Source organism: Diceros bicornis, chromosome 18, assembly GCF_020826845.1.
Source record: "Diceros bicornis minor isolate mBicDic1 chromosome 18, mDicBic1.mat.cur, whole genome shotgun sequence".
NCBI lineage: Eukaryota > Metazoa > Chordata > Mammalia > Perissodactyla > Rhinocerotidae > Diceros > Diceros bicornis.
In genome coordinates this window covers 21488278-21509930 of record NC_080757.1, presented here as the reverse complement: position 1 = coordinate 21509930, position 21653 = coordinate 21488278, and the positions used below count along the sequence as shown (strand labels likewise).

General features: G+C 53.6%; 3 protein-coding genes and 1 long non-coding RNA gene across 6 annotated transcripts in view; 1 reads left to right on the top strand and 3 right to left on the bottom strand.

The window, feature by feature from the left end:
- The window catches only part of MYO1D (myosin ID), a 305600-nt gene extending 299394 nt beyond the window's left edge, over nucleotides 1–6206 (top strand). For both annotated transcript variants that reach the window (XM_058560353.1, XM_058560350.1), the window contains one exon: nucleotides 3760–6206. In XM_058560353.1, the coding sequence (XP_058416336.1) occupies nucleotides 3760–3916 (157 nt within the window). In that variant the 3' untranslated portion in view covers nucleotides 3917–6206. The remainder of the gene's footprint in view (nucleotides 1–3759) is intronic.
- LOC131417226 (uncharacterized) overlaps nucleotides 1–6849 on the bottom strand; it is a 37163-nt gene extending 30314 nt beyond the window's left edge. The window contains exon 1 of the long non-coding RNA XR_009222692.1: nucleotides 6347–6849. This is a non-coding gene — a long non-coding RNA (uncharacterized LOC131417226). The remainder of the gene's footprint in view (nucleotides 1–6346) is intronic.
- Nucleotides 6850–7597: 748 nt separating this feature from the next.
- On the bottom strand, nucleotides 7598–11866 carry CDK5R1 (cyclin dependent kinase 5 regulatory subunit 1). Of its 2 annotated transcripts, none has more exons than XR_009222690.1 (2): nucleotides 10095–11513; nucleotides 7598–9799 (listed from the first exon to the last, which is right to left on the bottom strand). XR_009222690.1 is itself a non-coding variant. In XM_058560354.1 (2 exons), the coding sequence occupies exon 2, from the start codon at nucleotides 11317–11319 to the stop codon at nucleotides 10396–10398; it is 924 nt and encodes a 307-aa protein (XP_058416337.1). In that variant the 5' UTR covers nucleotides 11320–11461; nucleotides 11774–11866; the 3' UTR covers nucleotides 7598–10395. The 2 variants fall into 2 exon arrangements, 1 of the variants encoding a protein (XP_058416337.1); XM_058560354.1 differs by adding an exon at nucleotides 11774–11866 and having other exon boundaries at nucleotides 7598–11461.
- Nucleotides 11867–17435: 5569 nt separating this feature from the next.
- The window catches only part of PSMD11 (proteasome 26S subunit, non-ATPase 11), a 30529-nt gene continuing 26311 nt past the window's right edge, over nucleotides 17436–21653 (bottom strand). The window contains exons 9-14 of the mRNA XM_058560349.1: nucleotides 20959–21021; nucleotides 19135–19260; nucleotides 18586–18621; nucleotides 18268–18319; nucleotides 17825–17967; nucleotides 17436–17706 (exon numbers count right to left, since the gene is read on the bottom strand). Coding sequence (XP_058416332.1) covers nucleotides 17825–17967; nucleotides 18268–18319; nucleotides 18586–18621; nucleotides 19135–19260; nucleotides 20959–21021 — 420 coding nt within the window. The 3' untranslated portion in view covers nucleotides 17436–17706. The remainder of the gene's footprint in view (nucleotides 17707–17824; nucleotides 17968–18267; nucleotides 18320–18585; nucleotides 18622–19134; nucleotides 19261–20958; nucleotides 21022–21653) is intronic.

Here is a 21653-nt window from a genome sequence, read left to right as displayed (position 1 = left end):
GTGCTCGGAGAGCAGATGGCTGGATTGATGGATGGATGAAACCATTCACCCATTTACCTTCACTCATAAAGTAGGCAAAGAACCTGTTTATTACACACATTTGATGGTCGCACAGACATTGAGTGACTTGAACAAGGTCGTGGAGCTTCTACAGGAGTCCAGGCCCTCCAGCCCTCAGGCCCCTGCTCTTCCACTCAGACCTCAGAGGAACCGGGAGAGAAGTCATGTGGGCTTAGAAAACGCCAAGCAGAAATCCAGGGGGAAGTGTGGGGACCACCACTGAACACCACCCTTTCCTTCCTAACATATCTCGGATTAATTCTCATTCAGCTGAGGATGTTGGGAAGTAGGAATTAGATCAGGGTCTGTGGTCTGGGAGGGGGGCAGGCTGCAGAAACACGGCTGAGAAGAGATGGAGGGGCGAGGCCAGTCGACACGCGCTCTGCACACGGGGGTTCTCTGCACCATCTCCCCTGCTCTGCTGCCAACCGGGGTCTGCCACCCCATAGCCTGGGCCTGCGGTGTGGGATGCCAGCACTGCCCATGGGAGGGAGAGGACAACCAACCAGCGTCCTAGGACAGCATGTAGGGCCGCCAGGGAGGGGCTGAGCAGCTGCTGGGCTGGCGCAGGAGAGCTGGGACAGGGAGAAGGAAGGGGGCCCAGAGCTCATCTGCATCCGCTGCGTCCCCATCCTCAGCTTTCCTTCTCGCTGCTCAAGAGAGAACCTTCATTTCAGTAGGGCAGTGGCTCCGGGCCAGGGAAGGGCCAGCCTCACAGTCTAAATGGTGGTTACTTGTCTACTATCTGCTGGGATCTCCCAGAGCATGCTTCTGCTTTCCGCTCTGCTGGAAGCTCCCTGCGGAAGGAGACTGTCCCTTGTCTGCCCCTCCATCATCTCCTGTGACTTCCTCCCCCAGCCCGTATTTACCCCACAGTGCTCACTGACTGGGACACAGGACAGCAGGGGTGCTTTCCGCCCAGCCCAGCATGGGAGAGCAATCTGGAGCACGGGTTCTCCGCTGCTCTTCTCATCCTGCAGCCCCCACCCCCATCCGAGGGCTCCGTTTGCAAGGTGAAGTCCTACTGTTGCTACCCTGTTATCTGTTCAGTAATAGCCACTTGCTCCCCAACATAAACCCTGCACTAAGACTGCAGAGCAGTTACTGGATATACCAAGAGCCCAAAAGCAGGAGGAAGGGTGAGGCAGCTCTGCTGACACTGAACTCGTAGCTGGGAAGGGGTCTCGAGTCAGAGGGACGCTATTGAGAGCAGCGTGTCCCAATGTGCAAATGTGAGAACGTCGGGGTAGGGCTGGTGATGCCCCTTCCCTTTCTCAGTGTTTTCAAGCTGACTAAGTGTGGCCCTGTTAGAGCCCTTTCCCTAAGACTTTGAGTCCCCAGGTGACTCTGGAACCCACCGTGTGCGCACTACTGTACCAGGCTCCATGGGGAGGGGAGGGCAGACGCAGGAAGTGGGAGGCAGAGCCTGTCCCCGGCAGTGCACTAATGGAAAGACACATGCCACCAGGAGGCGAGGGCAAGGGGAGGCCTCTGCCAGGGTCAGAAGGGGGACGCCACCAGGGAGGCTTCCAGAGGACCTGAGTCCAGCACAGAGGGACCCAGAGGCAGTACCAGGCTGACAGAGGGAGGCAGGGAGGCCACCCAGGCTCGGGAACCTGCAGGGAAAGATGCAGGCTCCGGCCAGCGGGAAGCCGGGTCCCGGAGGCGTCCCAGCCGCAGGCAGGGCTGCAGTGCCGGGCTTTGCCTGCTCTGGGCCAGCACGAGGGCCAGGACGAGGGTCACAGGGCCCCACACCCAGACCCGCAGCCACGGACGGCACATCTACCCTGCACAGCACCCCTGGCTCCCGCAGGCATGAAGAAGTGCCTGAGTCACTGCCTCTGACGGGCTCTGCTATTTTTGTGTTCAAGTCTGGTTAAAAATAACGTCTAAGCCAAGGTTTTAGCTGCAGCTGACAAGACATTAGGTATTAGCTACCTAATGCCCACAAGTGATAACATGGGTCTCTTCCTGTGGCCATTTTCTGCCTCCATGACACGTTTAATGAGAAAGCAGGTAGGAAACGGCCATGAGAAGAGCCGCTAAGAACACCTCAAATTACTTCCCAGACCGTGGGGCACCCTGTAGGGCAGGCCTACTGGGCATTCTGGGGAGGCGCCCCTGGGCTGGGGGCTCCAGCGAAACTGACGTGTCCTGGGCACGCCGAGGCCATGAGGGCGGCTGCCGTCGGCCCCTCCCACAGCACTGTGGCTGGGTGCTGTCTGGCGGCCAGGAGGGGCTGCCTCAGGGTGGCCGGAAAAGAAGGTGTCTGAGTGAGTGTGCCTCTTGGGCCAGTCAGTGCCTAGAAAGCTCCCCACACTCATGTGGCCCAGTGAGCCTGGCCGGGCCAGGCAGAAGCACAGGGGTGCCAGCCTCAGCCTGGCCTCCCCCTGCAGTGCAGAAACGTGGCACTCGCTGCTCAACACTAAGAGCGACATCGGTCCAGGGAGCCCAGTGCAAGGGGGCCCAACCCGCCCACAGCCCAGACGCCGCCCTGAGAGACGAAGGCGTCCACAGGACGGGAGCAGAGCCAGCCCATCCTGTCTGGAGGCCCAGGCCAGCGGGCCCTTCTCCTTTCTCCTGTCGCCTCCCAGCTCGGAGCAGGCTGCCAATGCCCAGGCCCAGGTGCAGCGTGGGACTGTGCCGGCATGTGTGAGCAGACGCGAGGTGCCAGCCTGTGTCGACAGGTTTCTCAGCTCTTAAAATAAGAAGCATCTTAAGTGTATTCGGTGCAGCATAAGGAGCTGGGGGACAGGGCGTCTGCTCCTACTCAGCAGGTGCACAGCCTCGCCACCCCCACTGCTTCAGGCTCCTGGGCGCTGACACCCACTTGGAGCTCTGGAGCCCTGGCCAAGCCCCTGCGGGCCAGCAGGAGACACGTGGCTCCCAGGCAGGGGACTGTGAGCTCCGACTGCACAGGGCTTCATGTGGATACAGAAGTGGAAGCACCCTCGACCCTCCTGCCCTCCCCAGCTGCTGGGCCGGTGGGGTCCATCAGCAGAGCGGCCTTGGTGCTCGGTGGCAAAGCCAAGTCATGGCCCCAGGTGCCAGAATGAGAGGAGCCTGCACAGGGCCCTGCGGAAACTGGAGGCAGACCCACTTCTAACAGCCGGGCCCCGTGACAGGCAGCGGGGAGCCAGGGCTCGTGGAGGGAGTCTCCATCACCTTTCTCTCGTCAGACCTTTCTCTCGTCAGGGAGAGTGTTCAGGGAAGGGTCTCCATTTGTCCCTGGACACAGCCTCCCAGGGCTCCCTGTTGCAATCCGAGATAACTGAGGAGTAGCCAGGAATCAGAACCTCGTGCCCCTCATGACAAGCCCCCCAGTGACATCTAAAGCCCGTGACTGGGTCCGGCCTCAGGCCAGACACTTGGTGGCTGTGGTTCCACCGCATCTCTCTCCTCTGGTCCAGCTCAACACGCCGGGTTCTCTGGAGCTGGCAGCAGGCTCAGGGCCAGAACTTCAGCCCTCTGCTCCCTGATGGCTTTGGCTTGAGGCTGCAGCCCAGCACCCGTCTTTCCTGTCCTCGCCCTCTCTTGGGGCTTCTCAAGCCCCGCTCTGAGCCTCCTGGGCCCGTGTCCCCTGGGCACCTGTGAGGCCCACAGGAGCTTGGCAAATGGCAGGCGCTGGGGGTTGCCAGGGAAATTCACCCCACTCTGGCTGCCTGCTAACTGCCTGTCTGGTCTTTTTGTTTGTTCCAGTGAGAAGCGCCACCTTCAAGTCAACGTCACCAACCCCGTGCAGTGCAGCCTGCATGGGAAGAAGTGCACCGTCTCCGTGGAAACGCGGCTCAACCAGCCAGAGCCCGACTTCACCAAGAACCGTTCGGGCTTCACCCTCAGCGTGCCCGGGAACTGACCGCTCACCCGGGAGGCCTCGCCAGGGAGCGGGGGTTGCGGAGCCTGCAGCACCATGGGCCCGGGGCGGCCGCCCCCACCGCTCAGCATCGTAGGTTCCAGTCTAATTGCTGAATCCCTGCTACTGCCCACTAGAAATCAGCTCGCGAGGGCCCGAGCTTAGGGAGGAGCCCTCTTCTGCCTTCTCTAAGGCCCCTCCCCTGAAGTTTTCTTCCTAGCTTTCTGCCTTTGCTCTCCATCTTCCTCTGTCTCTACTTTCCACGGTCGCCACTCAACAAACCAAAGACCCCGGTGCGCTGCCCCAGACCCTGGGCTGACAGTCAGACCACATCGCACCTCAGAAGCAACTGGATGGTGCCTTCAGTCAGTGAGGGCCTCCCTCGACTGGCCAGGACAAGTCAGCGTGCCTTGACCCAGTGACCAGCTGCTGACCCTGCAAGGGGTGGGGTGGGGGGAGCCCAGGACGCAGTTTCCCCGACCAAAGACATGCTCCCCTGGGAGGATTGGGGGAGATTTGGTGGAGATGAGCTGGGGATGTAGCCCTACTTTCTCCGAGAGCCCAGCCTGCCACCCCCTCCCCCAAGGTGATGGCAGCCCCTGTGACCCAGCTCAGGGAGCTTCTCAGAGCTCCTTGCCCCCAGCAGCCAGCCAAAGCCACCAAGTATGCAGGTTCACCTGTAGGGCCAGCCCCTCAGCCCAGGAACCAGTGGCCGGCAGAGCGGCCACGCCCAGCTGGCAGTCCAGCCTGCCCAGAGCCTGCCCCTGGGCCTCCTGCCCCTCCCCGGGAGAGAGCAGTGCGGAGACGCTCCGGGGCTTATCTTGCTGCACCCACAGCCTGCGCCCATGGTTGTCTTCCACTTACTTTTGTAGTTTGCAGGGTTGCTAATCATATATCATGTCTGCTGTGCCCACACTCATGTCAGGAACACTAATAAGGAAATGGAGTCACAGGGGCCAGGGGAGCACTCAGGGGTGTGGAATTTTCCCCTTCTGTTTCATACTCATTTGGAGAACCAGGACTGGGGCGGGAATGTCAGAGCACGCAGCATTTCTGGGAAGGGGAGAGATTGAAAACCAAGCGTGGGGTCCTGGCACTGCGGGCCAGGCCAGGATGCCCACCCCTGCCCTGCACAGACCCCACCCTGCACGGACCCCTGCCACAGCTGGGGCCCAGGCTGCTGGGCACCCGGACCTCATGCCAGGAGAATGCCACCGTCTTGCCCATTCTGCCCAGCAGAAAGCACATGTGCTTCAGATGCCTTCCTGAGATCACCCTCCCTGAGCCTCAGCTGAGGAGGATGCTGCGAACCTCTGGGCAGCCCAGGCCTCCCAGCCAGGAGCCCTAAAGGAAGGAGCAACTCTGGGTACCCCCTGTGGTGAGGGGGCTGAGGGTGAGCCCACGCCTCCTTCACTTTCTGACACTGCCCCTCCACCCTGCCACCTCCTCCCTCTATGCTCCTGTCCTGCCACCCTGACCCCGAAAAATACACCAAGTGCCTTAGTGCAGCCTCCTGTGCCTTGCCCAGTGCCCGATGTGGTCACCCAGCTCTTCCTCAGAGGGTCCCAGCAGCCTGGTCTCATGCGCACCCCCCACCCCCACTTCCCAGGGCTTGCAAACATTTGCACCGTGTGCAATTTGCAACAAAAAATCCTATTGGCATCCTGTCCTTGGAAACCCATTCTCATTCTCAAAGCCTGGTCAGCTGCCTGCACGGCACAGAGGCGCCACCAGCCCAGTTTAGCAACGCTCATGGTTTCGCCCATCACCTTGACACTAGTTGAACCATCTTAACTGGAACATCGCCTCTCTTCCACTTACTTCCCCAAACTTGTTGCTTTACACTAGATACATGCAGACGTATGTTTTAGACACACCAAAATGGAACATGCCAAATGAGTGCCTTTCCGAGGCTCAAGAGGAGGAGGGGGTCTGGAGTCCTTCCTCTCGCCTTTCCACATTGCCTGTGGCCCCTTAGCCCAGGGCCAGGCCTCCCGGCTGAGGGCCAGAGGATGCTGGCTGTCCACAGCACTTTTTCATGATGTCCCAAAAGAAGTCACAGTGTGGCAACTGAAGAAGGACCGGGAATTTAGGGTGTGATCATGGTGATGCTTCCAGGGTGCCAAGGGGAAAGCAGGAAGACACAGTGAACGTATGCAGTGAAGTGTTTCTCTTGATTTAATTAAATGCAGTTTTATAGTTTGGTGCGTATATTCCTATTTTCCATTAAATTAACTTTATTTCTAAAGCATATTTTGATTTACCATCAAGAGCAATAAAGCATTAAATCTTATTTTTAAAGGTGTTCTGCTTACCTGTAATTGAAAACTGGACCTATAATTGTGAAATTTTAGCTTGTGTCAAGTCAGCTGTTACCCCAGAGGATGGAAGAGAGCGTTAGTCACAAATAAGGAGAAATGGAAGATAATTTACCTGAGGCTCTTGAACTGAAGTATTCAATAGCGAGCGGGAAGAGAGCTGTGGGAGGCGGCGGCAGTGGAGTGAAATCCAGACTCTTCCTTCCACCATGTTGAGGCCTGTGTGCTGCACCCGAAGCCCAGTGCCTTCATGTTTACTGAAACCCAAGCACATTGATGTAAAAGGCTCGGATTCCCACGGCTGCAGCTTAGGGAGGGTCTGAGTAGAAAGGGGACCAGTCAGTGAGCCTCTCCCCGTGCTGGCTGGTTGGGGACAGTGGGAGTGGCAGGAGAACGAGTGAGCGAGCAATCAGGACCTCATGGTGGGGCAGGGGGTGGGTGAGGGTGCTGCAGGCAGGCAAGGCCTTGTGGGGCGACAAGGCCTCCTCAGCACCCAGGATGCTGCTCGCTCACTGGTCATTGGTGGGAAAGAACGTGCAGTGTAGCTTCCGTGATTCAGACCAAGGGAGGTGCCCTGAGGAAAGCCAGTGGCCGGGATCACAAGGCTGACGGCTCCCAAGGTGCAGCCTGAGCAGAGATGCCTTCCTAGTGTCCAGGGGCAGCTCCAGAACAGGGGGTGCAAGGCCTGGGGAGGATGGAGTCCACACTGCCCTGGTCCCTGAGGCTTAGGCTGGTGGCATGAGTGGGCACAGACCACTGGCAATACAGCCGTTAGGGGGCCCCACCCTGGCCACAATTACGGGCTGGGGTGGCTGCTTGTCCGGGAGCCTGAGGGCTGGCTTTCTCTCTCTCGGAAACCTGCACAGAGCCAAGCTGGCAGGGTTGAGCCACGTGGACACCAGTCCATTCCTGCTGGCCTGGAGCCTCTGGGCAGTGAGTGCTGAGCAGAGCCAGGCCCAGGACGCCTGGGGGCAGCAGCCTTAGAGCCGAGCTCCACAAACAGGGTCTGAGGCCTGGCGCCCCTGCAGGACCCACTCGGCCAGCCCTCACCAGGCCATGCCTGGGCCTGGGCCTGCCTGGCAGGCAGTCTCAGTCACCTAGCTCCACCAAGCCAAAGGAGCCTTTGGGGAGCAACTCCTGCCCCCACCCAGCAGCTAAACCAGAATGGACTTAACCTGCGCTTGTATCGTAATCACCTTATCGTTAACGCACGCGCTCGTTAAGCCCTCTCCCCTAACCCTGCTCTCCTCCCTGCTCTTCTCCCTCCCCCATAACACAAATCTAATTATGTTCTGAGCGCAGGAATCATTTATAAAAGGGGCCCCCAGCCTGCTCACGAATGACGTGTCCACAAAAGAGGTCTATGTAATGGATGGTCAGTGCATTTTATTTAATCAGCACAGTACAAAAATAAATAAAAATAAGGGGAATTAAATTACAGCCAAACTGAGCTTCATGACCTTGTCAGATTATAAACCACACATACTTACAAACACACTACATACATACAAAATGAGACAAATATAAATTAATATTAACAATACCCACAGTTTGGTCAAAGAATAGCTACAGAGGAAATTGCACTAAAAAACCAACATACATCGCACGTGTGTAATTAGCAGTTTCAAATATACAGCTATGAATAATTCCGAGTGAAAAAAATGGCACATTTCCTTTTCATTGCAAGTTTAACAACTGTTGGAACAAAACTAAATTCTAATAACTGCATGGAAAGAATATATCAACCCTTCAGGTTTACAAGAAAGAGAGAAAAACCAAATCTGGAACTATTATTCCTGTGACTTGTTCTGTGCACGGGTGTAATTTTCACAGCCATCTGTTCTAAGATTATTTTTCTTAAGACACAAAATGCTCCTGGTTTGCATGCACAATATCACTGTAAAAGCAACAATTAAAGAATAAAGGGTTTTTTTTTGTAGGTTAGTTTTTTTCCTTTTTTTTATTGTTGTTCTAAAAGTAGTCTTCATAGCAGCATGTCAAATGGGTTCATTGCTTGCACACTCAAGTGTCTGAGTTCCTTTACACAATACTGATGACCAGTGCAAGGGGAGGGAGAACACAACAGGCTTCACATTGATGGAACTAGAGAGTTATTTCCTTAGTCTCCAACCATTCCTGAAATTTGCACCTCCTCCAAAAAATAAAAAAATAAATATGGAGAAAGAGAAGGAAACACACAGAACTGGAATCCTGTGGGTGCAACTCAACCGCACAGTTTCAGGCCAAGTTCAGGCAGCCGAATGAGTGACTACAAACGCGCACTGCCCCTCCTCTTGAGACTCGGCACCCGAAGCTCCCTCTTCCACGCCGCCAGGGCCCACTGCCCCCACGGGCCCTCCTACCTCAGGTCACACGTGGCAGCAGGATCTGAACAGACAGGCTGTGTGACAACTCCCACAGAGAAGAGGCGCTGCGGGGAAGTCTGTGCCAGCAGCCGCAGGTTCCTTCCAGCTCCGCATCAGATTATCCGGCAGTCCCGGCAATGGCTCAGCGTGGACCTCGAGGCACAGCTGGGGCAAATGCTCCCCTGGCACAGGCAGGCCCTCTTCCTCATATCTGGGAACACCCCAGGCCAGCAGGCTCTGCTCCAGGCCTCATAAACCAGGACGTCACTTTCACAGCTTTCTCTTTTTTATGTGAATTTCAGTAGTGCTTGTGCTGAAATCGGCAGCCACCTGGAACCTAATCCTATGTAAAACGACCCTCTGCCCCACCCCACACCCAGCCCCCCATTCCAGCACTTGCGGGGGGATTGGGACTAGAAGAGAGAATTCTCTGTAGCATCTTCACATTGGTCTTTGTTCCCCAAAGCCAGACTGATGGGCCATGGAGGAAGACGTGCTCCCTTCTCTTGGTCCTCTCCCAAGTCCCAAGCCACCAATCTGGGAGAATTAGAAAGAAAACTGATTAAGTACACATTATGTGTTTTTACAGCCACTAGGGTCAAGTGGAAACCCAAACCAGCAGCTGCAAATGATCAGTTGTAGAATCAGCAGGCTTCCAAAGCCATCAGGAGTTCTACTCCCATCTTGTAATTGTCTCCAAGATCCAGCTGTCTCCCTGGGCCTTGCAGGACAAGGCTTCATCTTCAGAAGAAACTGAACTGTTTGGAAACAGCTTTAAATGAACAGGGGTGGGGGCAGGGGTACGTCATTACCACATCACCCTGATCCCTGACATCACCCGCCCAGCTCTGCAGGACAAATGGCATGTGCACCAGCAAGAGGCCTTTAGCCCTTTGGTGGGCACCGGCTGGGTCTCAGGCATGGCACCCCCACCTGCCCAGAAGGCAGGCTGTTGATAACGGGCACCTGCAGCTGTCCTGGCCTTCACCACACGGTAAGCTGCATTAGTCAAATGAAAAATTCACCCAGGAAAGGAGCTGTCCCCAGCTTCACCCCACCCCTTTAGCTGGGACCCAAAATGAAAGAACTTACTGAGTCAAACCAGCTCATTAACCAACACCACCAACATGGCTAGGGCAGGAGACAAGAGGGCCGGGCTGGGGGGCGAATTCCATGTCTCCACTAAAGGAAAGCCCTTCTCCCTAAAAAAGACAAAAGAGCAAACCAGGGTCGTGCATGGTCAAACGACAGGACGCACTCTTTCCACCAGGGCGGCTTCTCCTCGATTGAAGAGGTCGTCCCAGGGCGGTGGGCATCTTGCCTCACAACCCCACGCGGCTCAGTCAGGGTGGCTGGCTCCAGGAGCCTCTGGGAGAATGGACGACCCAAAACAGGAGCCAGAAAAGGGCCTCCAAGCAGAAATGCCAATTCCTCCCTGGGCTAACTGGCCAGAGGCCCCTCTCCAGCTTCCACACAGGGAGCGGCAGACAGCCTCACCTGCCCTGGTCCAGCAAGGGCTCAGGTGGCAGAAGCAGGTCAGTCCTCTGAATGCCCCAAAGCGAGAGGTCAGGGGCCTGGGTGGCTCTGAATACATCTTCTGGGTTTTGCACAAGGTTCGGGAGTTCAAAAGTGCCCAGAGTTCTTGGCACGGCTGAAGAAAACCCCAAGGAGAGAAGGTGGGAAGGGAGCGGCCCTTGGTGGCTTTGCTGGACACATACTGTACACAAAATCTGATTTGTTTAATAATAAATTTTTAAAAATGGATTGAATCCTTGAGCCATGATGCGGGCTACAGGGTTCACCGATCGAGCCCTAGGAGGAGCCGCTTCTTGTCCTCCTGGCCACTCTCGTTCTTCAGGTCGGAGAACACCTGTGTGAAGTAGTGCGGGTCGGCATTGATCTGCAGCATCTTGGAGCTCATGAGGTTGATGACGGAGAGACAGCGGTCCCAAAAGGCCTCCTTGCAACTCTCCACCAGGAAGGGCTTGAGCGGATAGGAGATCTCGTTGCCCATGTAGGAGTAGGAGAGGTACAGGCAGGTCAGCAGGACAGCCTGGAGCTCGTGATCAGAACCCACCTCAGAGGAGATTACATCCCTGCAGAGCATGTAGAGGAAGACCACGTTGGCCGGCGTGATGAAGCCCTGGTCCTGCCAGCCCTGCAGAAGCAGGGAGCGGTCCACGCTGCGCAGCCAGAGCACAGGGTCCGTGGGGGACAGGTGCTTCAGGCGGTAGCACCGGCGACAGAGAAACTCGCCCAGACAGCGCAGCAGCTCGCTGGTGGACGCCTGGACGATGACCCGTTTGGGCGTCCCTGCGGAGGTGACAGCAGGGTGCGGGGCCTTCTTGACGGAAGAAGAGACACCGGTCTGGGAGCCCGAGAGCTGGCTGGCAGGGGGTGCGGGCGGCTGGGCCGGTGGGGGCTGGGCGAACGTGGACAGGTTGGCGCACGACAGCGACTTCTTCAGGTTCTCATTGTTGAGGTGCGTGATGTTGTTCTGGTAGCTGCTGTTAGGCTGCACCTTCTTGGAGTTCTTCTTCTTGGCCGACACCGCCACGATCCTCTTCCAAGGCAGCACGGAGATGATGGAGTGCCGCTTCAGGTTCTTGTCCTTGGCGTTCTTGCTGTTCTGCACGGCCGTGTAGTGGCCCACCGTGGCCGCGCCATCCTCAAAGAGCGTGGCCTTCCGGTAGCTGGGGGACAGGGACAGCACCGTGCCCATGGTGCCGCTGCGCGCCGGGCGGGGGCCCGCGCCCCTGCGCGCCCAGCCTGCCGGCCGGAGGGAAAAAGCGGCTCACGGAGCCCGCGGCGGCCCCGGGGAGGAGGCGGGGGCGCTCCCGGGGTCCCGTGCTGCCCCTTCGGATCTGTGTGGAAAACAAGATGGTTCTCAGCACCAAGCGGGACTCGCGCCGCGCTCCTCCGCCCGGGCCTCGGCGACCCTCGTGGACCCGGTGCCCGGACGCGGGCCTTCCCCGGGCTCTGCGGCCCCGCCCGCGCCCCCGCGCCGCAGCCTGGCCGCCTCCACTGCAAAACCCCCGCCCGCCGCCGCCGCCGCCGCCGCCGCCGCCGCCGCGGGCCGGATGGCAGCGGGAGGACCCCCCTGCCTCAACCCCGCGCGGCCCCGACCCCGGCCCTGGCTCCCAGGGGGCAGCGGCGGCCTCGGGGCGCAGGCTTACCGGGCAGGCGGCGGCTCCTGCGCTCCGCGCCCTCCGCAATGCGCGCCGCGGCTCGGCGGGGCTCGCGCTCGGCGGCCGCGGCGGCTCCGGAGCTTCTGTCCAAGGTTCTGCAGGCGCCGCGGCCCCGCCCCCCGCTCGGCCGCCTTCGCCGCCGCCGCGCTCCCGCTCCCGCCCCGGCGCGCGCCTCAGCGGCCTCCCTCTCGGGGGCGCGCGCGCGGCCCCGGGCCGGCCCGGGCGGGCCTGGTCTCGCCGCGGAGTCGGGGCCGCCGCCGTCCTCAGCACGAGCCTCGCGCGGTGCGGGCAGGGACGCGGCCGCGAGCCCGAGGCGCCTCTACTCGCCGCGCCCCATCTACGACCCGGACTCGGGCGGCGGCGGCGGCGGCGGGTACTCGCGGCGCCGGCCCCGCCCCGCCGCTCGGGGGCCGCCCCCTCCCGCACTGCTCGCCCGCTCTGCGCCGCCGCGCCAGCAGCAGCCCGGCCGCGTGAGAGTCCCCGGTGCCCCGGACCGCCGTGTTGGGCGAGTGGGGAGCGCCGGAGGCGGGGCGGGGCTGAGAGCCGACCCCGCCCGCCGCCCCGCCCAGACACGTGCTGCCTTTGTTCCCGCCGCGGCGCCCACGGCTGCGGGCCGCGGGGGCGCTCTCGGCCGCGTCCCCGCCCTGGCGACGCGCGGCCCGCCGGGGCTGAGGCTGGCGCCCGAGAAGCCATCCACAGAGGCCGGGGCCCCGAGCTCCCTCCTTCCATTTACATCCTCGTCACCCAGGAAACAAGCTAGGGAGCTCAAGGAGGAAGGCGAGGAGAGGCGAAGCCTTTGCTGAAGCCGAGTGCCACGCGCATCCGGAACAGACTGTCCCATCGGTTTTGGTGCCTTCCTCTCTGGGACCTCCATTCCCCCATCCCCAGTAAATGCCCATGGCCCAGGTAGGTGTCAGAAATCTAGGCCAGAGAGACATAGGCAGTTCTGGGCCATTCCACAAACAGCAACTGGCTTTCCCACACCACACCTGGGACAGGGCCCTGAGGCCCCTAGCTCTGCCGCTACCCCAGAGATGGGCCAATACTGAGCCCATCACAAATGTGACCTCGAAATTTCCACTCGCCCGCTTATCTGTTATAGTTAAACTGAAGCCACTGCTCCAACCCGCCTCTGATCCGCTGATTTAAAGGTTTTTCATGCTAAACATGTATAATTTGACGACTTCGTGCTAGTAAAATTCTGGTTCTAGTAACTGTTCTCAGATAAGAATCCAGATCCTTCACAAAGGCCATTTTTCATTTGTTATTCTTTTAGTTTGGTTCTGGAGATTCATTCAGATTTGACCACAAACCTGGGAAACAGGAGACTCAAACCATATCTTAATCCAAAGTATCACCTCTAGACCTAGTGATGAGGAAGTGGCAATCCAGAGAATACCCAAGTCCCTGACTCCAGACCACTCCATCACACTAGGCTGTCAACCTGTGCCAGCTTTGCCTACTGCCCTAAGCAGAACAGAAAAAGAGATCTGGTATCATTCAGAACAGTGCTACTCAAACTTTAGGGACCTTGGTGGCCATATAGTAGAACATGCATTGCTCTGTACCAAGGGCTACTTCTTCCACAGCCCTTCAGAAACATCCACAGCAGCTGTCATCTTAACTTAGAAGATGAAGGCAGGGGCCGGCCTGTGGCGTAGCGGTTAAGTGCGCGTGCTCCGCTGTTGGCAGCCCCAGGGTTCAGATCCCAGGTGCGCACAGACGCACCGCTTGTCAGGCCATGCTGTGGCGGTGTCCCACATAAAGTGGAGGAAGATGGACACGGATGTTAGCTCAAGGCCAGTCTTCCTCAGCAAAAAGAGGAGGATTGGCATGGATGTTAGCTCAGGGCTAATCTTCCTCACCAAAAAAAAAAAAAGAGGAAGGCAGACTCCCTCCCTCTGAATGTTTCTCAGTGTACAACCCCTACCTGCAGTTCAAATGGAGCTGTCCTCAACTCCCTTTCTCTAGAGTAAGAAGCTCTAAGAAGGAATCTCCACGTCCCCTGGACCAATGACTCTTCCTTTCTAAGGCAAAGATGAACTCCAGCCTTTTTTCCTCCAGCCCCTAGTGGAGAGGCCCAGCTCCTGAGCTGGCCCATGTCCACATTGCCTTTTCTCAAGGTCCCCTTCAGATTCTAGTGTTGAACAAAGGTTACGTGCTTTCCATTTCCCAAAATATGCAAAGATTTCTAAGCCTGTAATCCACCCCTTAGAACTATCTGGACCCACCCTGTTACCCTAATTCTAGCTAATTCCAATTCATGGTGGGCAGTACCAAGCTCCACTTCACCCCAGCTCGTTTTCCAAGCCAAGAAAGCATATGTTTGCCTGGGCCTTTTCCAGCCTGGCTCAACTCTGGTGTCCTCGCATGCCTTCGTCCAGCCAGTCTTTCCGTAGCACCTTCAAAAAGAACTCTTGGCAGAACTACCCTAACCTCCTCACATTTGTCAAAGGCAAAGTCATGTTTGCAGCAAAGCATGAATGGGATGGTGCTGCCAGCCCACTGCTGTTGTGACTGAGGGAAAGAGTTGTCCAGAACCCCTATCCACCCATGCCATGCCTGTTCTGCCTGTTTCAAGGCACCACACAGCTCCTCTGCTCCCTCAACCCACCACCACCACCACCACCCTCAAGCTCCCATCACTGCTCGAACTGGAAAGCAAGGAAGAAAGGGCAATGATCTGCCAGAAATGGCAGAATCAGGGACCCAGAGGGCAGATCCAGCTGACTGATGCAGAGCTGTTTTCTTCCCAATCTTCATCAGAGAATTGCAGGGAGGACCTCTAAATCCCACCCCCATCAATCAGCCTATTTATCATATAGCCTATCTCGAGCTGCCAGAAGGGCCAGCCTGCTTGTTATCTGCACCGCTGGGCTGGGATGCCCAGGTGTCGTTGGAGAGTCCCCATCCTCTGCATGTCCCCCCTTCCCATACCACCCCAAGGGAGGGAGGCCAAGGCCCCAGCCAGCTAGCTTCCAGAAAGGGTTCCAAATAAAGCAGGGCTGAGCCCTGGCTCCTGAGGAAGTCATGCTTTGTTCTTTCAAGGATCACAGAGCAACATCTAGTGGCCCTTCTGGGCAGCACAGATTATATAACTCGAGCACGCAACAGGGCTCCAGAGCCAAGTGCCTCAGCTTTTGCTCCCAACACCACCAGTATTTCATTAACACCCAACAAAGCCCTGGCACCATAACGGCTGGTGCCAGGAAGGGTCCCTAGATGAGGGAGCCAGGCCTAACCCAGCCCATGGGCTCCCTGACCCTCTCAGCTGCCTAGACTCAGTTTATTTGAGGCCTGGGAAAGGAAGCCATCAAGTCCTGAAGGTCTAGAGCAACACTGTCCAAAAAAAATATAACGTGAGCCACAAATGCAAGCCACATAGGTAATTTAATATTTTCTAGTAGCCACATTAAAAAGGTAAAGAAATAGGTGAATTGTAATAATATATTTAACCCAATAATGCTCAAAATATTTCAACATAGATATATATATATAAAAAGTTGAGCTATTTTACATTCTTTTCATACTAAGTCTTCAAAGTCTGCTTTGTGTTTACATTTGCAGTGCATCAGTTCAAACTAGCCACATTTCAAGGGCTCAACAGCCCCATGTGGCCAGTGGCTACACACTAGACAGCACAGGGCTACAGAAAGTCATCAGACCTGCAAAGGGAGCAGAAGAAAGCGCTGCTGCCCAATTGAGCTCCTCGGGGCTGCCCTAGGCTTGGGAAATCCCTTCCCTCTGCTCCAGCTCTTGATCCCTTTGGAATATTTTTTAAAGTCCTTCATTAAAGCAAAACTCTTCCTACAAGTAAAAGTGTACACAGAGACATGATACTAAAACAAACAATAGCAGAGTTGCTCAGACTGAAGTGGAGTTGGCGGCTAGAGCTGACCTCTCCCTCCCAGTGGCCCGAGTCCCTCAGAAGAACTCAGACCTCAGGATCTGAGGGGCAATATGAAAATCATTGCTTCTGAAAATTCCAAATGGAAACTAAACCACAATTGAATGTCAGGACTCTCCAGGCACTTGCATTTCCATGACTTCATGTAATCCTCACACCACAATTACCTACCAAGGAAGGGCCATCCTCATCGTGTAGATGAGGAAATAGGCTCAGAGGATATTACCACCCAAACCCCCTGTCCTCTCTGGACCACATTCCTTGGAACAACACAAAGATACCTGAACACCACTTTCCATTTCAGACCTCACAGACCAACTTTCTTCCCCAAAGCCCTCCTCTTTACCCCAGATATAAAGGTCTCCCATGAAGCAAATGAGATAGCAGGGCTTTGGCCAGTCTAGAGGGCTACACCGAGCTGTCTGGACTTGATCAGAAGCCCTCCAGCACTCAAGAAAGGACACTTTTTGAAAAAAAAATTGTTTTTATTGGAACTCATCTGAACATCAGATATACCTGGTGTTGGTTAGCAAGAACCGTTTGTACATTTGATATTGATGGTGCCAAAACCAAAACAGTGACTGAACATGATGGGGAGAGATGTTGAGAACAAAAACCTGATTTTGGAGAGGAAAATAAAAGCCAGTCAGATTCAGTGAGGATGCAAAACCTGGTACAACAAAATCCTTTTACAAAATATAAATTTATTACGAAAACCTGGAAGGATAATCTGAGAAAGGGAAAGAAAGATAAAAAGGCCAGCAGGAAGGAGGCAGGAGTAGAGGAAGAGGAAAAGAGAGACGACAAAGAGGAGATGAGAAGAAGAAAATATAGCTGAGCACAACAGCGGTGCAGAAGCTTACCTGCCCAAATGGCATTAAAGCCTTGCTATGTAATCTCCTCATAAAACAAAGCATGCTGAAATACAGTGCTCCACCTCCCATCCGTTCCATTTCTAAGAGGTAAATAAAGAAGCTCCCTGGGAGGAGGACATGAGGTTACTTGAAAACCCAACAAAAATTTAAAAAAAAAAAACAAGAAAACACCCCACAGTCTCATTTCCGATGTTCACTGTTTAAAAAAGGAATAAATCCATCTGACAACAGGAGAGGAGGAGTGGGACAGGGAGAGAAGCTCATGGATTTCAGACAGCCAGACTCCCCTGGAGCGGGGAAGGAGGAAGGAAGAGACGTGTGATGGTCTCCTGGTTTACCGAGGGGAAAGAGAAGGGAGAGAGAAAAGAGCAGAGGAGAGGGGCAATTAAAACACTGACATCTAATCTAGTTTACTGTGTTAAAAAGAGCCACATGCACAGCAGGCCCCTTGAGGGCCCACACTGCTCCCCGTGCGGCCGTGGTGGACACTAGCTCCTGGCCCCATCCCCATTCCTTCACAGGTTGCAGTGGAGCCATGCAGGTGCTGCTGCTGCTGTGGCGGCGGCGGTGGGACCTTGAGCCAGTTTGCTGGAGCCACTGGTGGGGGGAAAGGCAGGTGGACAGGCCATATAGCAGGGGAAAGAACACCGAAACACCTCTTTTCAAATAAAAAAGAAAACAGCAGTCTATACACAGTTGTTTGTTTTGGTTCAGTACAAACAGAATAAAAAGTCGTTGCTTTGATGGTCAGGCAAACACCCAATTCTGAAGAGAAGTGACGCCCAGCGGGTGAATTAGGAGCCCCAGTGGTTGGCGGAGCGCCTGGCTTTGCGGCCCTCTCCCAGGAGGCAGAGAGCACAGCTTTAGGTAGTGTAAGCCTTTTTCCTTTTATTTAGAATAACCTTTTTTTTTTCTTTTTCTTTTTTTTTAAGCAAGTTCCCCACTCCCAAGTTGGGCCAGTAAAGATTACATGAAAACTGGCACACCTATCGGCTGGAATACAGATGCACCAAATGAGGATTTAAAAACTTTCCGAGCGAAAAGTAGAACATAAACGAAAAAAGAATCTCCTAGCATTTTCCCCAAAGGTTCACTCTCCCGCCACACACACTCTCCAAAGGACCGCTACAGATCCAACTCTGCAAGAGAAGACAGAGCAGTGTCAATCGAGGAAACCGTGAGGCCACCAGGAGGCTTTCAGTCTCGACAGGCAGGAGACAGCGCTGCCCAGGCCCGGGTCCCAGAGCCAGCACTCACCTATGTCAGTTTCTTGGCTTTGTTGTAGAGGGAATCCACTACTTTACTCATGTTCTGAATTGTTTCCAGAGCAGCTTCATAAGTTTTATCTACTGGGGGTTCATCAAAAATAATCAAGACACCCTCCCCCTGGTCCAAGATCCCTGCAGGAAACACAAGGGCAACCCAGGTAAAAGAAGGGATTAGACACAAAACCATCTGAGAAGCAGCCTGCTCCCTAGCTGCCTCACTTTCTCCACAAAAGAGGGGAAAACAACTCATCTCTCTCTTCCATTTGTGCATGTTCATTATACATTCTCATCGCAGGGGTAAGAGGGGCAAGGATCCCAGGGAACCACCAGGTGAAACAAATGGAACATCTTCTTTCAAGATAAACAAGAGCATGATGCCTCTTCAACCATTTCACCACCACCAGCCCACTCGCCTATATGACTGTTACTCACCATGAAATTTCTTGTCAAGAATCATCTGTGATAATTTCCTTTCCACATCGGCCTAAAATCAAAGCACATGATTAAAGGGACCAGCATCCACTAGTCAGAGACCACACTGACATGAAAGCCTTGTATAAAAGAGTCTTACAGCAAATGGATTGAAAACAAAACAGCAATAATGCAACTCCAGCTCTGAGCCCACGGTCCCCAATCCCCACTGAGAAGTTTGGAAGCTTTCCAACAAGGCCCATCAGGTGTAAACGCCAGCCCCTCCACACACCCCTTTCCCCACTCCCAGCCCCCCAACACAAGCTCAGGACTCCTTACCTTGGAGAGTTTGATGAGGCTAGATATGTGTTCAATCTAAAAGGAAAGGTAGAGAGACACCAACACTGAAAGTTTTATCTTTGCCTCTAATATGGGGGTGGGAGTGGGGTGGGGAATAGCTGTATCTCTTGAAATCCTGCTGAATGTCTCTATACGACCAGACTCTCTCTGGCTGTTTTTAGGTCTCTTGTGCTATGTCCATCTGCCTGCCCTTCATCACTACAGACAATAAACACACTTCTGTCCCACACAGTCAGAACAAGAAACATTTACCACATGCGTGATGACTACAAAAGCAAGGAGGAGACTGCACTAAATATAAGCAGAGACGATCTCACCAGCCTCTACCCTACAGCATCCCTCTCCTCAACTCTTGTTCCCTGTCAAGAAAATCCCAAGCTCTTGGTGGTCTCTTGCCCACCAAGCACACTCCTAGAAGCGAGTTCCTATTGTGGATGTGTGGAGGAAGGGAGGGGGCTATAGTGAGGATGCCTCGCCAGAAACTCCCCCTTGCAAGATAATAGCTCGAATCCCCAGGAGGATTCTTACCTGTACTCGGGAAAAAGGCTCAATGACTCGGATCAGATTCTGTTCCAGTAAGTTATCATACAATTTGGCCAAGTGTGTGCTGATGATTGGGTCATCCCGGAGCTCTGCCCGGTAATCTGTCAGGGCCTGCCAAAAAAGCGGGTCACAGAGATTGACAAAAAGAAGCCCTTGAAAGTCATGCTCCTCCTAGCTTCCTAAGTAGTCTGCTAGCCCTTGTAACCATATGGTTGACTGAAGTTCTAGGGGATTTGGGGAGATTGAAGGACAGCCATGACAGAAGGCAGAAGAAAAGGAATATCAAGAACTAAAAGATGGAGCCACCCTAGGCACCATCTGTCTGTCCGAAAGCCTCATGTTGACAGCTCAAACCATGTAAGCCACAAGAGCAGCCTGGCTTCTAAGCCAAATTAACTACACAAGCAGTTCTCACTATGTATTCCACAAAACAAACAGGGTCTCCATGGAAAAAAAAAAAAAAAGAATTCTGAGGTTAAATAAAGGGAAATGCTGAATTCCACAGCTAGCTCTTGGAGTTTTACAAGGACCATCAGCACAGTATAGCTCTGCAGTTAACAGAAAACAAAGCACCTTTCTAATTTTGTTTAGCCCCAGTGTTTCCTAAATATCTGATCACAGACTCTTTTTCTAAGGAAACCCTGATAGAAGTGTTCCATCAAACATCCCAAACTTTGGGATAAAATGATCTAGACTGTTTATTCATGTATGTGATTTATTTACCTTTAGTAATGGTCTCAATATCCCAGCCTCATGTCAGCTGTGCTATAAGGAGTTAAGGGAAGCAAGCAAATCATGCCAAGTAAGGAAATGAAATTGGCAAGAAAATTCCAGGAAGATGATGAATCTTGCGGACAGTTAGAGCCACATGGTCTAGTCTCCATCCCCACTAAGTTTTTCTTCCTGGATCTAGGTTTGTTTTTATTAAGTTGGCCATTATACGCAGACTAAGAGAGAGGTTCAGAAAAGAATATCTGTCTCACTCGACTTCTTAAACAACTTTTTCTCCCTTTTCAAACCTTTGCAAGCATTAAGTAAAAGGCACAGGAGGCAAAGCAAGCCTAGAACATCATCTTGAGGAAGTGTCTTTTGGTCCACATGCACACATCAAGACTTCCCTTTTGTCCACAGAAGAGGAGGAGACCTAGCATTTCTGGAGCTGAAGGAACACCTAAGACCGTGCTATGTGGAACAAACATTAGGCCTGGAGTCAAACCCTGACACATATTAGCTGAGTGACTCTGGGCATCCTCTTTGAATCCCAACTCCCTTAACCATAAAATGCAGATAATACGTTTCTTGTGAAAAATCAAAATGAAAAAAGGATGACAGAAAGAACTTTCTGAAATTGAAAGGTACTGTATATAAATGAGGTATTACAACTCAACAAGTTTCATTGTACAAAAGTGCTGGTTTTGATACTATACTATAATTAATATTTAACCATTGGGGAAAACTGGGTGAATGGCAAATGGGATCACTCAACTACCTTTGCAACTTCTTGTGAAACTAAAATCATTTAAAATAAAAAGTTTTTTAAAAAAGTACTTACAGTCAGGCGCTGCATAACGACGTTTTGGTCAATGACACCGCATATACAACAGTGGTCCCATAAGATTAGTACCATATAGACTAGGTCTGTAGTAAGCTATACCATCTAGGTTTGTGTAAGTACACTCAATGATGTTCACACAACAATGAAATTCCCTACCAACGCACTTCTCTAAACATACCCATCGTTAAGCAATGCATGACTATAAATACCCCTCCTCCTCCACCCGTTCCCTACCAACCCAATATTGCACTTACCTTTTCAAAATCTGCCAGTGATCTATTCTTGCTAGCCTGAGCCACACACTTTAATGCTTCTGTCTAAGAATAAAGAGAAAAATAGTGAAAGTGATCTATTCTGTGCACTCACATCCCACCAAACAAGTCTCATAAGCAGTATGCTATGTCCATATAACTTCTGGCTGCAAGGAAGAACCTGCCCCACGATGGTAGAAGAATACCATCGTGTGCCAACCAATTTCCCTCTGAAATCTGAAATGACTTAAAAATACTAGGAAATAGAAAGTATTCCCAAAAATAGGCCCTGATAAAGCATTCTCCAAAGATGACAAGCTAAAAGGAAAAATAGCCAGAGAACTGATTTCTTTCCCCCTCCTCCAAGACTCCCTATCTCGCCAGACTCCTTCCTGCCCTTAGACCTGATCGTATCTGTGCTTTATCAAGACTCATCCTGCTAGGTTTGGTAGACAACACAGACCAATCTACTTTCATTAGGGTTGAGGCATCAAAATTCCACATATTACAATGAATGTTAAAACCCCAGAGTGACGAACGTACAATCAACAGTTGAGGGCAACTTCTAACCTGGTTATATAAAAGGCACTTAACCAAGCTATCGAGTCTCCACTCAGCAAGTAATCTACAACATTCATCTTTCTAGATCGGACTGACTGCTGCTTGAAAGCTGTCATCAAGGTACAAAGGACCAGAAG